Here is a 16,728-nt window from a genome sequence, read left to right on the forward strand (position 1 = left end):
GGAAAAATAATGACAGTCTCACAGTCATTTTATAAAAAGGTTAGCAAAAGCTTGGAAGCAAAACTAGGACAGTACATGAAGGAAAAATAAAGGCCTGTCTTATTCATACAGAGATAGAAAAAAAAATCTTAAACATGATATCACATAATGAAGCCATGGAATTATTGCTCGTTTTGTTAGGTTTAATAATAGTTTAGGGTTTTTAAAAAAATGTCCAGTTTTAAGAGTTGAATATAAAAAGTATGTAGAAACAAAATAGCATAACATGATATTTGCTTTAAAGTGCACTTGGATTTTTGGGGTGGGTTGGTTCTCAAATATTCTAGAATCTGGATATGAGTTTAAGGGAGTTTGTCATGTTACCTTTTCTCAGCCTTTGTATTTTAAAAGTTTTAAAACACAAAAGGACTAGAAATACTAAATTATATATAATTTTAGAAAGGGAAAGAAAATAGATATACATTAAAAGGTATCAGAAGCCAGTGTCATACGTGGACAGAAATGTGACAAAGTGGTGAATTCAATTTTTTTGTTTATTTCTTTTTGATGACAGAGACAGAGAGAGGAACAGACAGAAGGGAGAAAGATGGGAAGCATCAATTCTTCATTGCTGCACCTTAGTTGTTCATTTATTGCTTTCTCATCTGTGCCTTACTGGGGGGCTATAGCAGACCAAGTGACCCCTTGCTAAGCTAGAGACCTTGGGCTTAAGCTGGTGAGCCTTGCTCAAACCAGATGAGGCCGCGCTCAAGCTGGCACCTTCGGGGTTTCGAACCTGGGTCCTCTGCATCCCAGTCCAATGCTCTGTCCACTGTGCCACCACCTGGCCAGGCTCAATTTTTAGACATTTGATCTGGCCTCATCCAAATGGAATCCCAAGCAAGGTCCATTGCAAACAATGCTGTGTGGTCTCTGTATGCAGAGCAGGGATGTACTCCCACTGGGCAGGAACTGCAGGAGGATGGAGGAATTCCTGGCCATACAAGATGGAAAGGAAGTTTCATACTCATAGTGATTTCATAGCCAGAAATGGATCAAGGGCTTCTTCTAGCCATGGTCAGAGATGAGTTTAGCCTTTACCTCCATCACTGTGTGATGTGTGTGAAAAAGTCAACAGATGGTAAAGCTATACAATGTAAGATAGTTGAAATGTTATTTACAGAAGATTTATCAATTCCAGGATTTCCATTTTGTTCATTTTTGTAATTTCTACCTCTACTATTTGATGAAACATTGTTATCACACCTTTCTTTAAGCCTGGCTTCCTTTAGTTTTTTTTAATATATGAGTAATAGCTGTAAAAAGGATAGGGAATACAACTACTTTGGGAAACAGTTTGGCTTTTCTACAAAATGTTAGACAGATTTATCATATGTCTCAGCAATCCCAGTCCTACGTTTTAAACATTTAGACATTTCAGAGACTTGAAAACATGTCTACACAGAAACATGTACACAATGCTCAGAGCAGCATTACGCATAGTAGCCAAAGAGTGGGAACAACTCAAATGTCTACAGCTGGTGAATGGATAAGCAAAATGGAGTGTTTACATATAATGAAATATTATTCAGCAATAAAAAGGGAGAAAGCACCAACACAGGCTACCACATGAATGAACCTTGAAAACATTTTGCTAAATGAAAGATGACAGTCACAAAAGACCACATAGTTTAGTTTAAGATTCCGTTTATATGAAATGCCCAGAAGAGTAGATCAGTGCTTGCCAGTGTCAGAAGAGTATGGGTTTCTTTTGGGGATAATAACAATGTTCTCAAAGTAGACAGTGGTGCTGGTTGTACAACTCTGTAAAAACCACTGAACTGTATACTTAAGGGGTAAATTTTATGTTATGTAAATCATATCCCAATAAAGCTATTATTTAAAAAGAAGTGGCAGGACAGGAGGGAGAACAGAGGAAGGAGAATTTGGACCAAAATGGTTTTCTCTCCTATATTCCACCCCATCTATTACCACTGACACCAGGATCCTGGAGGCTTCTATCAAATTCAGGAAGATGTGTGACTTTTTTTTTCTTCAAAACTTTGCTGAGAAAGTGCCAACTCTGAAGCAGAAACAATAAGAAAGCCAAACATTGCCATTTTACTCCCGCAGTCCTTAATGAGTTTACCTGGAATGGAGGCTTAGTGGACTGGGACTGAGGCATCTCAAAATTGATAGACTGGAAATGAGGACACTGGGTGGGATTCGTGAGAGATAAGCCTCATTTTCTCCAATTTTCCCCTCCTGACCTACAGTGAGGATGTTCACTGTACTGGCCAAGCAGAGCTATGGTCATTTTTATTAATCACCAAATCTAATGGTCAGAAGTGCCCAGGTACAATCCCATGTGTTTCTCCCGCCCAGCACTAAGCACGACTCGCTGTCTCTGTCTGCTGTGGTGAAGGCAGACTACTTACTGGACCAGTGGTTGTCACTCATCTTGTGCTTTTTCTCTCCCTTCTCCCCATCCTCCTTTTGTTTTTCAGTGGCTGCTTCAACCCCCAACTCCACTGCTGGTGCCGCCATGAACTCTCTGACCTCTCTTGGAACTCTACAAGGACTGGCAGGAGCCACTGTTGGACTGAATAATATTAACGCACTTGCAGGTACCATAAACAGTGAGTATTTGCTGCTCTGGTGGACAGCCTTCCCCCAAATTCTCCACAGAAAACGGTCAGCCAGAAGACCTAAAAAAGGATGCATAACAGGGAGAACTAATACTTGGGATGGAGGAGCACATGCTTTGATAGGCAGATACTGTGTAGGTTCATTTTGCTCAAAAAACACCCAACCTTTCACCACCCCAGTCTTTTCTAATATGCAGTATATACCTATTCACCCATACAGTTCTTTGTTTGGCAGATATTTGCAGGTTTCAAGGGTTTTTGTTGGGTTTTGGATTTGTTCTGTGGTTCTGAGAGGTAGTGTACTAACAGAAAAACTGATGGACCAGAAATCAGGATACATGGGTCCAGGTCCAAATCCGCTAGCAATTATTTGCAAGATCTTAGACAAGTCACTGCCCCACTCTGAGTTCAGTTTACTGTTCGAAAATGGAAAGTTATGGGTCAAATGATCTTAAAGGTGCCCACCCCCACTCTAAAACCCAAAGAATCATGACAGTAAGTTCCACAGAGGGAAATGAGGCCTCTGAACGAAGGAAGTCCAGCTAAGCAGAGAGAAGCACTGCTGAAGGGAACAAGGCGCAGCACGGGTCACTCTAATCAGTGGCAAATCCCAAGGGGTATCATGCTGCCAGCTCAGACTGAGGCCACGCTTACAGAATCACACAGCTGGGACACAGGGATTCAGAGAAGGACTCTACCTTCTGTGCAATGTAGCTTCCCCACTGCTGGCACTTTAGGTCTATGGGGGGAACAGTACCACCCAGCACATCAGTGTACTGGAGGCTGATGCTCGGCTTGGTTCTTGCATTGGGGAAACAGTCCTCAGCCCACAGAGGGGGCGTCTCATTTGCCCTTCCTCCACTTGGCTCCTCCCCTCCTGGGTGCTTAAGAGCAGCCAGCCCAGCAGGTCAGAGATAGCCCAAAGAGATTCTGATCTGGGGGTTCGTCGCCTATCACGCAGCGCAAGCAACCCAACACCACCTATGTTAAGCATTAAGAAAGGGGTTCTTGGCAAGCTACCCTGTTTTAAACCAAGATTCGGTAAGTGGACTGTTTTTAAAGAGTAATCAGGCCCAAGATTTTTAAAAAGGAAAAAAAAAAAAAACCAAGAAAGAAAAAAAAGAACTCAGAACTCATCCATATGAAAGCTTTTATAATCTGGTAAGAAAATAAACCATATATTTAGAGGTAGGAAATATTCAGGTTTTATTAAATCCTTTCACTCAGATGCTCTGGGAAAGACAAAAACTTGAACTGTGTTTTATCAACCATAGACCAAAAGAGAAAAACATTTTTCCTTCCAGATACACTGGCTTTTCCTTAGCAAATAGTATATGAAGTGGTAAGCACGCAACAACAAAATGTTTTATTCCAGTAGAAATGCCTCCAGCCCCCCTTTCCAGGAGCCCTCATTGCCTTGACTCCTGTTTCTGACCTTGTTCTGCAGACGCTCCAGCCCACTTGTCCTTGGTTGCAGGTGTGTGTGTTTGCACACAGCCCTTCATGCTGCTTCTCTTGCCCCAGGACCTAGTTCCCCTAAAACAAGGACTTTGATTTGATCGACTGCCTGTCCTTGGTCTGCAAAGTAACAGGCCAGTGGGAGTGGCTGTCCTCCTCAGCACGTGCTCATGACTGCTGTGTTGTCCTCTTGTCTACGCAGTCTGCCTCTCTCCATCCTGTTGTGTTGTACTTTGCTGGGATTGTCCATCGTTATGAGGGGCTAGAGAGTGATTTTGTTGGGCAGCAGAGAGACATAACTAGATCTTGTGTGAGATCCGTGTCATACAAATTTTGCTTCTGGCAAGGACAACAGGCTTAAGTTGTTTCATTTTTTAATTCTTTGCTATTGGGTTAATATAAGTTTGTATAATTCATGGGAAATTAAGAATGTTCCAGTTTCAAACAACCCCTACTAGAGAGTATGAACCAGGAGAATGTTTAAACCAAAAATCATGCTAAAACAAAAATATGTTCTGATTTTTTAATGTTACTAGTGCAGGGCTATTTAACAATCCCAACAATGGCTGGGAGCTAATATTTGCTTCTTGTCTCTAATACAAAGAGAAGCCTTCTAATATAGAGTATCCTCTTTCAAACCGTTCTCCTTGAACAAATACAGTGATGCTACCTGTCCTACTGAACAATTCTCAAATATGTTGTCGAAAAACAGTTACCTGGACAGAGACAACTTCTAAAATCGTTGGCCTCAGCTTCCACACCAGTACTATTTCCTTCTCCTCCCCATCCCAGGAACTATTACTTGATGCCATAAGGAGAGGTTTCTGGTTTACTGAATAGAGCCAACTCTTTCCCATGGATAGAGGAGCCAAGATGAAAGCAGGTAGATGGAATCCACAGTTAAATCTCTAACTCATCTTCATGTAAATTTTACCCTCTTCCCTGCCAGAGGTCCTCTCGCTCACCTTCCCCTCAAATAAGTTTTGGTTATTAGTTAGCTCAATTGAACTTAATTTATTCTCCTTTTCGTGCCTTTATACATTCATGAATGGTGGGACTAAAAAAATAGTATAGTACCCTAAAGCTAAAAGCAGAGATTGTCCAGATCAGAAGTAAGGAATGTGGGTGACTCACTAGCAGGGCTTTCCCTTATGGAGTATTTGAGGGTTCAGGCATGTTGTCATTCATATCTGAACTAAAATGAAAACAATTTTTGCACATATGTTCACCCAAGAGTCTGTATCTGATTTTGTGTTTAAATGTATTGTTCCTTGTTTAAATGGCATTAATTCTTCCAAATGGCTTAGCCACATAGTGCTTAAAATTATGATGCTCTCACCCTGGCCGGATAGCTCGGTTGGTAGAACATCATCCCAAAGCACAGAGGTTGCCACTTCGATGCCCGGTCAGGGCACATATAGGAAACAGATCGATGTTCTTGTCTCTATCTTTCCCTGCCTCTCTTGCAAAATCAATCAATAAAAATTTTCTGAATTATGATGGTCTGAATATAACCAGGTACAAATGCCTGGTGAGTAATGTCTATGGAAATATATTTTGTAAAGGAGAGAAAAGAGAAGACGCTTTCGGCATATTACTGTGGTTGTCATCCTTTGCATTGTGAAATGACTGTTAACCTGTATTAGTTGGCATATACAAAGACATGGGTAGTCAGATACATAAACACATACAGCTCACACACTGCCCATAGTAACACAGGCATATATGCGACTGCCACTAATTGTACATATTCATACTCATCTACCCTGGTTCTAAACATTTTATATTTAAGTTCTCAATACCCACTTTCAGCCTAGAAGGATATGCTTCATCTACACCAAAGAAACTTATCTCAGCAAAGAGATATCAGATCTGTGTGAATATATTAATACATTCCTCACTTTTGCTTTGTTTTTATTTGGTATACAACTTAGCAGAGTGGCTTGAAAAATGATAGTGTGTTTATGGTGCTCTACCTCTGATCCTCCAATTCAGTACCACCTCTAGGGACCACAGAAAATTGTCATGCTCAAATTTACGGGCAGGTCCTTGAATGTCGTTTCACAGATTTACTCAGGGTCGCACCATCCCTTGGGTCTCCAGCAGGTGAGAACCTTTGGAGACAATTAAGTGTAAAGTCCTTAGTAGTCAGGATACACACTAACTTTATTGACAGGCCCTTTGCAAAGAGCGTTGTCCCTTGTGGAGGTCTGCCACACCTGTCATTCTGTCCCAGCCTTCCATATCCAGATGGCTTTCATGAGAACCTAGATTAAATAGGATGAAATGACCAGTCCATTTGGCCTTTTCAAAGAAAAATCCTATTCTTTTAAAGGGAAAATATTTCATTCAACTTACCTTTCAAACCTGTTTCTGTTGTCCAAAGTTTTTAGGTATAATCAGTTACCAACAGCTAAATTGACAAGTGTTATTTTGATATGATTATTTAATACAGAATAACATTAGAAAATTCATAGGAATTACTCTAAGAGGTTGATGGTCCTTCAAATTCTATCAAGTAATCAATCACCTATGCTGCCATAGCTTTTGGCAAATACACCAGAATTTCCAGGATAGTTTTGGTTTTATATATTCTCAGTGCACTTGTAGTTGTTGGAATTTTTATCCCTACTTTTTGTGAAAGGATGATTATGCCACAGAGGAAAGCCATGGGCTGGAGAGACCCTGACCAGCCCTCTCTTTGGCATCAACACTCCTTTACTTGGCACCTCCTCTGCTGCCTCCCCCCACCCCAGGGAGAAGGCCAGCACTGTCCCCCACACACATAGCACCGGCAGAGGCAAGCAGAACCTTCAGGGAGATCTTCTCTGAGGTATAGTCCATAACACAGCCAACCACTGTGAAGTGCAGGCAGGAGGAAAGAGAGCAGGTGGCCAAAACACCAGTGGCTGAAGCTTCAAGCCACACAGGGACTCTAGTCCTGAGACATCCATCTAGTCTTTTAGGAGCATGAAGTTCATTCTGCTTGTTTCAAAAGAGGGGAAAGGGCAAAAGGGGGGGAGATAATTCCCCTGACCTAAATAGTAAAAAGGGCATGTCCCAGATGGGAAGGGCATCAGGGGCACCAGTGACTGTGGCTATTAAATACCATCTTTGTGTCTAGTCCTCAGGAGAAGTCAGGTCACAGAGGCTACAAATCACAGGAAGGCGCTCCTGCACAGTCTTACATGAGGCCGTTGGCAGACAACATGCCATAAAGATGTGATGGTGCTGTCAACCATCCATCGATGTCAGGGGAATTCAGAGACATTCTCGGTAGTGGAGCTTCTATCTTCAGCCCGTTTGTCAGGCTGCTGTGTTCCAGGTGACTGTGCAGGCCACAATGCATATCTAGAACCATGCACCCTCAGGGCAAGTGGAGTGGCAAGTCACTGCCCACTTTTCTCCTAGAATTTCTTCCCACTCAGAAACCTGACTTTCCAGACGGCTGAGCCCCTGACATGACCATCTGTATCTCTAGCACCTCTTAACATTCTGACAAAAATGAAGCCAGCAGCACTTATCAATTGTGCTCGGCTCTTCTGAGTTATTTTACAAACTCCTCTCACCTCTCTGAAAAGAAACACTGGTATTTCTTTGCATTCACAAAAATCTCGGGAGGTGAGGATGAAGTAAGACCAAAGGAGGAAAAAAGTACACACCCTTTCAGCAGCCACGAGAATAACAGGGATGGAGAAGAGGCAGTGATATAAATATGATTAGCTGTCCAAGGGATTGTTTAGGACAAGCTATTTCCAAGCTCTTTAACAGCACTTACTTGCCTGACCAAAAAAAAAAAGAAAAAACCAGAGAGGGAGAACAGACTCTTTCGCTGTGACAAACTTAAAGTAGAGGCAGCAGGACCTCTGCTGGCAACCCCCTTTTAGCTTTGCTTCTACTTCCAGATCTGCTTGACTTCTCCTCCAGCAGGCTCATCCGTTCTCCGTCCCTCAGGCTCTCCTCAGCACTCCGCTCACCCAGTCCTGTCTGTGCTTGGGAGCATCTCCCAGGGCTGTCTCCTCAAGACCCCCAGGAAGAACACCAGACCTGAGACACTGAGATTCCTCTGCTGGAAAGTGATGTGGTCTGATTCCTATCTTGTATGTAGTTCTTTTAATCAGAGATAACAAGCACCATGGAGTAAGTAGAACATTCCCCAGGATGGCAAGGAAAAACAGTGATGGGAGTGTTGAGGCGATTCTGTTGATTCATCTGTATCATTTCTAAGCATCTGTAGCAGAGCTGTTCTCTGTTCTCACTGGACTTCTTACCAACTTTTTTCAGTCATCTTTGCTATTCAGTAGCCCTGATCAAGCTTTTCAGTTTTAGTAAGTTTCTCTCAGAAACAGATCTTTAAAAAATAAAAGTTTTAATACTAAAAGGAGCTAGAGGCAATTATGATGTCACCTCTTCCATTTTCTGAGTTCATGTGAAAGTTAACACACTATAAAGTCTTGCTTGTTTTGACTCAGTATTCAAGGAAAATATGACACAGTCAGCATCATAATAGAGCAAAAGAGCAGCCAGGATACAAGGAGGAAAAAAATGAAAAAAGTGTGCTAACCAACATTCAGTTCACATTAGTGAATAGCCAAGACCCAGCTTACAGACACGAGTGTCACTTCAGCTGACTGAAAAACGTGACACAGAGCTTTTTGGTTGGCAGAATCCCCAGTTACATGGCCACTGATTAACATTCCTATGTGTGTGTCTCTAAGCATCTATGTGCTGCTGAACGCAATGGCCCCATTCCACGTCCAGCCTTTCACACTACATGAGCAACTCCAGTCTCTGCATTAGGGGGAGGCACCACATTTTTCCTGACCCTTATTCTTCATCACCCAGGCTCTTTCTAAGGCCCTAGTCCTGGCAGCATTCTTCTATTTAGGAAAGCCAATTCATGGAACTGTCCATTTATTGAGTATAGAGTTTGTCTTCTCTGTCATTTCTTCATCAGACAGCTTCCAGGAGAAAAGTTTTATTTTATCCTTTCCTCCTCAACCTCCTGAGACCTCAAAGAGCCCAGACAATGGATTTAAGTGTACAGATGTTATAGACCTCTTCCAGTAATTTTTTTTTTACCTGCTGCTTAAGCTCTAAGAAGCAGAAGGCTTTTATTTCAAAAAGATAACCACAGTACTTGCCAGTAGCACACTGCATGGAATTACAATGTACGTCTCTCTGTAGCACCTTAGTGAATGCTCATCACTGGCCTAGGGAGTGAGGGTTAGCATTGCTCAGGGGGCTTTTTGGTTTTCTGCTGCTGTTTGTCTTTGTACCATTATTGTGAGTTATGACTTCATAGTTTTGCTTAATTTCATGTTGGTTTCATGCGTGCTAGCTGCATGCAGTTGCTGTTGTATTTGTGTCAAATGATTCTCTAACTTCCTTTGGAAAGCACTAATGAAAAGTGCTATTTCTCTTCTCTATTGTTGGGTTTTTTGTAAAGTTGCTCAAATGCTCTCAGGTATGGCGGCTCTGAATGGAGGACTTGGCGCCACGGGCTTGACGAATGGCACAGCAGGCACCATGGACGCCCTCACCCAGGCCTACTCAGGGATTCAGCAGTACGCAGCCGCAGCACTGCCCACTCTGTACAGCCAGAGCTTGCTGCAGCAGCAGAGCGCAGCAGGCAGCCAGAAGGAAGGTACGTGGCCCAGGGCACAGCGGGTGTGGCCAGCCCCATGAGCATCATGCTCCATCAGAACATGTTTTCAAAGCAATTTAACTGAGCTAGTATCATGAGAGAAACCATTGATTATATTTCTACTTTTTTCCCCAAGAAATATAACAAGCATAACCCATATGTTTAGATCATCTGTCCTGCTAAGTCTTCTATTTCTTTTATCTTTTGATTTAATTTTTCATCTGCTTCTTAAGATGGGTTTCTCACCCCATATGTTTATATGCAATTAGTAGTTGCTGCCATCAGAAAATTGCTAGGAATACCCTCTCCCAAATCAGCACTATTTCTCCCCTTACACAAAACTCATCAGTGGGAGGGATGACGCGATCCAGTCCTTTGTGGGGGAAGCACAGTCCCGGGTTTCTGGCTGTGTGGCCTGCCTCTTAGTAGGCGATGGTGTCCAGGTTAATGATAGAATCCACCATTAGAACTGACTTGGTCCTTAATTGGGAGTCTTCTGGGGAAGAAAGTGAGTGATTGATTGCCTGGCTTTTCTGCCAATAAGGCAAAAAGAACGTCAGGAAGTTAATACTAAGAATGAATTAAAGCTAATTATAAAATAGTTAATGAGCTAGTCAAAATAGGAAGAGCCTGTTTTTCTTTCTTCCTTTTGGTTTCTTCTTCCTTAATTGAAGTCACTTTAAAAGCAGACTCTTCAACACTGTATTTATTCTCTTTCTGACTTAAGAATGAGGATAAGAAATTAGAATGGGAAAGTGCTGTTGAAGAATTCTCTTTTCCTTCTCCTTTACTCTCACCCTATAATTCCAATCTATTTTTGTCTAATTAAACATGGTATTCTATAAAGATATATTGTTTTACTTTACAAAAGTGTGAATTTTAAAGAGGACAGTTTAAAGATACTCGTGTAAAAAAGAAAAAGGTTTTCCTGGTTATAAATTATAAAAATTGTTTAAAATAAAAGATATGTTAAAATCTCAGTTACTTTTCATTATTTCAACTTTCTCTTTACTCTTACTTGTGATTGTTATAGATTTTTTTTAAATACAACTGTTCAGACAACTGTTTCCACAGGCATGTGGAGATGCTATGTCATAAATACACAACTTCACAAAGAAAAACCTGTTTTGAGGTCCCTCTGTCAGGAGTCTGACTCCAATGGTGACAAATAAGGACAACAGGAGGATCCTGTAAGATAATGACTTCCTCAGAACAGACCATATAAGTCCACTTGCATTTTAGTCACCTCCCCATTACCCAGCAGCACCTTACAGCAAACTGGAGAGGCTGTGTTGCTGGGAAAATGTCACCAGACTCAAAATGTAGTGGTTTAAGGCTAAAGTCAGAGCCCGGAGACAACATCCTCCTCAGGTGCTGTACCCCAGCCCACTGCCCTACGTTCCGCGTCTGCCTTTGGTGTTAAGATTGCTTGTGCAGTAAATAATCCTCTGGGACTAATGTCAAATAGTTTGAAATGGCAAACGCTAACTACAGATTATGTAAATTTAGGTATGCAGGCTACCAGTAGCATAGTGTAAGGTTTATTTTTTTTTATTGATGGTTTTTTGTTCAGTTATTTTTAATCATCTCATACCTTCTGATCACCTTCTCATTCAGTTAACGTGAGCTCATGGAATGCAAACCATCTTAATATTACTCTAAAATACAATGTAAGTGGCAAGTTATACTGGGAAGGAAAAATATCTCTTAATAAATTCTATTAAATATTTAGATTTGCTACTACACAGTTATATCCTTTAGTCCAGAGACTTGAAAGTCAGCTTGATATAGTCATGTGCCCTGGTGTGTGTGAGCCAGTCAGGCTTGAAAAGCATATCCTTCTGTCTTCGGAAGGGTTATGACATCCCTATTGAGCTAAACTCAGGAAGTTTAACCACGTTTCCTGACTAAATACCTTCTGACCTCTTTCACACCTTCCCATATTTGCAGGAGGCAAGTCTCACACACAAGTAGGAAGAGCCTCCAACACCCAGTAGGAAGCTGGCAGTCTGATACAAACATGCCAGTGCTTTATGCTAGATCAGTGCCCTGTGAGAAACACAAAATATGAACACCAACCAGCTGAGAGCAAGAATATAACAGGGAACTGTATAACAAGTTAAAATAATGTGTGTACTCTGAGAAATCTGAGGACTGTGATTCGCCAGCTGGCCTTCACTAAAGGGAGAGGTGGGGAGGATAAGTGGAAACCTCAGGATAATTTTTTTTTTACCCTTGCATCTATGACAGAGGTTTTCCCGTCAAGTCAACCTACTCTCATTTCAGTGTTAACAAGGTTGGTGGTTTGAAAATCAAACTATTTGTTGGTGAGGGAGAAAAATGGGGGGGGGGTATAGTAGGAGATGGTGGCATTTTCCCTGGGAAAATGATGACCAGGACAAAGCCTTCTTAGGTTTACCTGTCTTCATATTTTCTTGGTCCCCTATCTGACAAGGATACATTCAGAATGTAGAGCAGTCTAGGATGCCAGGATTATCCAGGCATAGACAGAAAATAAGCATTTTTCTCCCCAAGTTTCAGGCAATGAGATGACATCACAATTCAAATCAAGTGCCATTAATCCTTATTTATGAGTTTGGATCTTTTATCTGAAAGAAACATTAAATGTGGACAGTGCCACATTTGCCCAATATCCATATTGTAAAGACCGGGCATGGCATAGTACACTCAGAGTATCCATTTCCACTGTTTTTGTTTCATACTTTGTATTTTTAATAGAGTTTTTTAAAACCAGGAAACATCTGGGGGTCTCAGCCTGCAACTGTGTCCCTTTAAATACAGACTGCCTGCTTTGCACAGGATGTGGATGTGTCCATGGAAATTTTGGGCAATGCAGAGAGGTAAAGTAGTCATGCTGACACTCAAGGAAAGAAGGAATGCTTCATCTCTGGCTTTAGAAATTTGCCTCAATAATTTTCCTTGTGAAAAGCCCCATTCATTAGATCGCTTATTTTAGGATTTAGGGGAGGGGAGAGAAACTGGTCTTTCGTTGGAAAGATATTCATCCCTTTTATTTGAACAAAGTCCTTTTTACCCCATTTCTATTTTTCTTTGACCCAGTCCCATGGACTCCCACCCACACACTGCAGCTATCCCCTGGGACTTCCCAGTAGGGCCACCAGTCCTGGTTCCTCTCCTGTGGATGCCAGTTAAGGTTCCAAGAACCAGCTGCAGAGGTTACTTCACCAGTGAGCTCCCTTGTCTCCCAGACACCGTGCCCAAACACAGAGCATCCTAGAGGTATCCCACCTGGGCTTCTCCAGAACCACCTGAGAAGAAATGTGCAGCTAGTTCAAGCACCCTTTGATCTGGAAAGCATTCTCGCCTGTTACATATAAGAGGATGATTATCTTCCATGAGGTCGTTTACATTCCCTCCTTTCTCCTTTTTGGCTGCTTTTAATCTTCAGATAGTTCTTGTGCAGGCGGCTAGAGACGTGGGAGAATGAAGTGGAAAGGAAGTTAGGAGAGCTCACCTCTCTAACGAGTATAGCTCAGATCTCTCTCACTCTCCCCTTGTTTCTTGTTTCTAGAAAGTGATGGGTAAGAGTGAAGAGCCTGGCTTAGCTTAGTCTTTGACTAGCTGCTGCATCCCATGCATGCATTTCCAAGGCCAATTCCCAGCAGTATAATTCCTACACAGTTGTGGAACTCTAGCTACCTATTTTTCCCTGCCTTGACTCATTGCCAGTCATTTCTAATAAAGATGATTATTAGACTGTGTGTTAAGAGATTTGGCAAATCAAAACTGGATGGATAATTAGGTAAATGATTGAGAAATCAGCATTACTGCTATATCCATTATGCTCAATTGCTGCAATTTGCTTAGAATGCACAGGATACTCTCTCTTCTGAGAGATGCTATATGCATAGTGCAGAACACGGCAACCCGGGCAAAACTCACGCCTGCATCCTCCTCCTCCATTCTGTCCCTGACTGCCACCTTCACTCCACGAAGAGACTGAAACGTTGCTCATGTGCAGTAAACAAATATGACCCACAGAAGATTATCAGTGAAAAGAAAGCCATTCTTAACCAGTGGTTCTGGGGAAATGATGAAAACCTAAAGGACGTTTGCTTTCCTAAAAGACACGTTGACACATGGCATTTTACCCATCTATGCCCTCCTCTTTCTGTGTGAGGGAAAGCCAGATGCTTAGCCCAGCTGTTGTTAAAGCATTCCTAAGAGGTGGCTTTAGGAACTAAGAAGCGAAGAATACCTTACTCTGATTTTTGTTTCCTCTTTAGGTCCAGAGGGTGCAAACCTCTTTATTTACCACCTTCCACAGGAGTTTGGAGACCAGGACATTCTGCAGATGTTCATGCCTTTTGGAAATGTTATCTCTGCTAAAGTCTTCATTGACAAACAGACCAATCTGAGCAAGTGCTTTGGTATGCAAAAGAAACCAAACTAGAATATTACAGCACATCCCAAAATGAGGAGACATGGAAAGGAAGATGTAAATGGCAAATATTATAGAAGTCAGGATAGGGCCTTCCCCGTGTGGTGGTGTTTCCTGGTTCTCTGGATCAATGTAAGCAGACTGGGCAAAGTTGTTTACTTAAAAAAAAAAGAAAAAAAAAAAAAAGAGGAAGCTGGCTGTAGAAAAATGCTCTGGAAAATTAAACCAAATGCCCATACATTAGGTAATGCTGTTGTATGTGGACATGTCCTGCTACATCTGTCTTCTAATTGGTCAGTACAGAGCAATAGCAGTTTCTTTCAACCTCATAGATTGAACCACAAACTGGACCAGATGAGAATATAGCTAATGAACTGTAGTTTAGGATATCCTGATACAGAATGGCACTGCGACCACTTTACCACTGATTCCTTACCCTGCCAGGTTCAATGGGACTGAGCCACTGTGGATATGGGTAACACATGGTCCTGGGGCCTACTGTTGAGCATCTCGACATACTGCACACAAGTGCACACGCCTTCCTAGTAGGGGAGCGGTCCAGCCGCCCACCACAGTGCAGCTCCAGGAGCACAGGGGCGCTGGCTAACATCCCATAAAGCAGCGCATTGTGCTGGGATTCAGGAGCCAGAGCTGGGATAACAGGATCTGCAGGGGCTGCCTGAGAGGACCTAGAGCATAGAGGGGCAAGTATCCTGAGATCATGGGGAAAGCCAACTCCTCAGTGGCCCAAGCTGACATGCCCTGCTTCCTCAAGCAGCCTAGACTTTGCCCCCCCAAGGCGTGATTTTGCTCCGAGAACAGCAAGCTCACTGCATGCAGTGATGTTTTACACCAGGGGAGAGAGCATTCATGACATTATTGCTTGTTTTATTGTTTCAAATCTTTTTAGTCCCCATAGTTTAGAGGCCAGCACATCCAGAATATATGTTACTTACTTGACAAGTTCTAGCCTGAGTCACCCCTCCAGTTTACTAATCAGTGTTGGGAGTAGGTATCAGAAGTAACATAAAACAGAATAGAGTACACATAGGCCAGAGGAAATACAAATAGAATTGTGTGGTATAAAGAAAACCATCAAAGGTAGGATAGTTCTCAGCCAGCCAAATACTCAAACTTAGTATCTGGTTGGCTGGTAATAGGCAACCAGAATGTTTTGGCTTCTAAAATTCCATCATTATAACATCTTTCTAACTTCTGTGCTACTGCCTAGGAAGATCTGAAGCTTCTGTTAAGAGAATTAGTATGGCAACCATTTCAGTCACTGTTTTTACCCCAGTGGAAAGGCTGACAGCCTGCACCCATTACACTGTTGCTGCTGCAATAGGGTGTGGGTGTTTCAGTATGAGCTTACCTTTGGGAGGCTTCCCTGCACAGGTTTTGAGCCAGACTTGTATGTTCCTCATCACCAAACAATTTCCTGGGCTTATCTGGAGACTGGGAAGGGACTGAGCTTTGCAGTTTGATTTTGAGAATATATTCACTTTTAAAAGAGCTCATATCAACCCACTAACTACTTAACCATTGTGTTCAGGATAATTCAAATTATAGCTGAGTATCAGAAGACAACTGTATTTGTTATAATGGACAGTATTTCCGATTTTTATTAAAAATTCTGGCATCCCATACTGAGGTTTCTCAGCCAGTTTAATTTCTCGGGGGCCCAGGTTTGCTAGTCATTCTTTCATTCTGACCCTTGGCCAGCTTTTGTTATCCATTTCACCCCTGACCCATTTCCATTCTTTAATCATCTTCCTACCTCTGGATGAAAACCCACAAGGAAAGGAGATCTGAGCAAATATCTTAGATTCAAGATCAAATTTATTGGGAATTAGATTTCAAAAAAATGTAAACCACCATTTTGCAGTAAAGCCTGCCTATGAGAAACCTTCTATATGCTCACGTTTATCAGCTGAGAACTTTGCAAAAGATATATCTATGTCCTTTTCTTCCTCTTGTAGTTTATACAGGAATTTTTTCTTTAATTTTAAACTTTAATTGTAGGTATATGGAGAACCTTCTGAACAGCTGATGTTCAGAACTGAAATGCAATTAATGTAATAGCGTCCTTTCACTACCAAAAGTAAGCAGGGGCTATACAAGCTCAACACTTCTGCATTGGCATTAACCAAAGAAATCTTGGCAGGCACCATCCTCACCCCCCTGCGACCCTGTGTTGTTAGAACAAACTATATGATCAGAATTCTGTTTCTTGGTCTTTGCAGAGTATCATCAGTTCTTTTTCAAAAGCATACATACCCTCCCTATCTTTTTTAGTGATGAGTGTTGGAAAAGAGAAGGCTACCAGGAACTCTGTTAGGATGGTTGTTGAGCCCTGAACTGTTTAAACTGTTTATTCCCCAAGACTTTTGGAGATGCAAAGGTAGCAATTTTCATTCTGTTGAATTCACTGGAGCTTTGGAAAGGGAATCTGAATTGAGGAGGAAGGCCCAGCATTTCCCTTATGAGTTTCTAGGTGCCTCTCAGTAATAACTCTAAAATGTTAAAAATCAAATATAAATTATTATAATTCAGTGACCCCCATCCTATAGCCA

The 16,728-nt window shown here is 41.9% G+C and overlaps 1 protein-coding gene across 16 annotated transcripts in view; it reads left to right on the forward strand.

Annotated features, from left to right (window-relative positions):
- Positions 1-16,728, forward strand: part of CELF2 (CUGBP Elav-like family member 2) — a 707,230-nt gene that overhangs the window by 687,222 nt on the left and 3,280 nt on the right. For 6 of the 16 annotated variants that reach the window (XM_066278852.1, XM_066278847.1, XM_066278837.1 and 3 more), the window contains 4 exons: positions 2,487-2,618; positions 4,075-4,104; positions 9,535-9,732; positions 14,001-14,144. In XM_066278852.1, the coding sequence (XP_066134949.1) occupies positions 2,487-2,618; positions 4,075-4,104; positions 9,535-9,732; positions 14,001-14,144 (504 nt within the window). The remainder of the gene's footprint in view (positions 1-2,486; positions 2,619-4,074; positions 4,105-9,534; positions 9,733-14,000; positions 14,145-16,728) is intronic. The other 10 variants (XM_066278845.1, XM_066278841.1, XM_066278848.1 and 7 more) reach the window with 5 other exon arrangements.

This window comes from Saccopteryx bilineata, chromosome 5 (genome assembly GCF_036850765.1).
Source record: "Saccopteryx bilineata isolate mSacBil1 chromosome 5, mSacBil1_pri_phased_curated, whole genome shotgun sequence".
Classification (NCBI taxonomy): Eukaryota; Metazoa; Chordata; class Mammalia; order Chiroptera; family Emballonuridae; genus Saccopteryx; species Saccopteryx bilineata.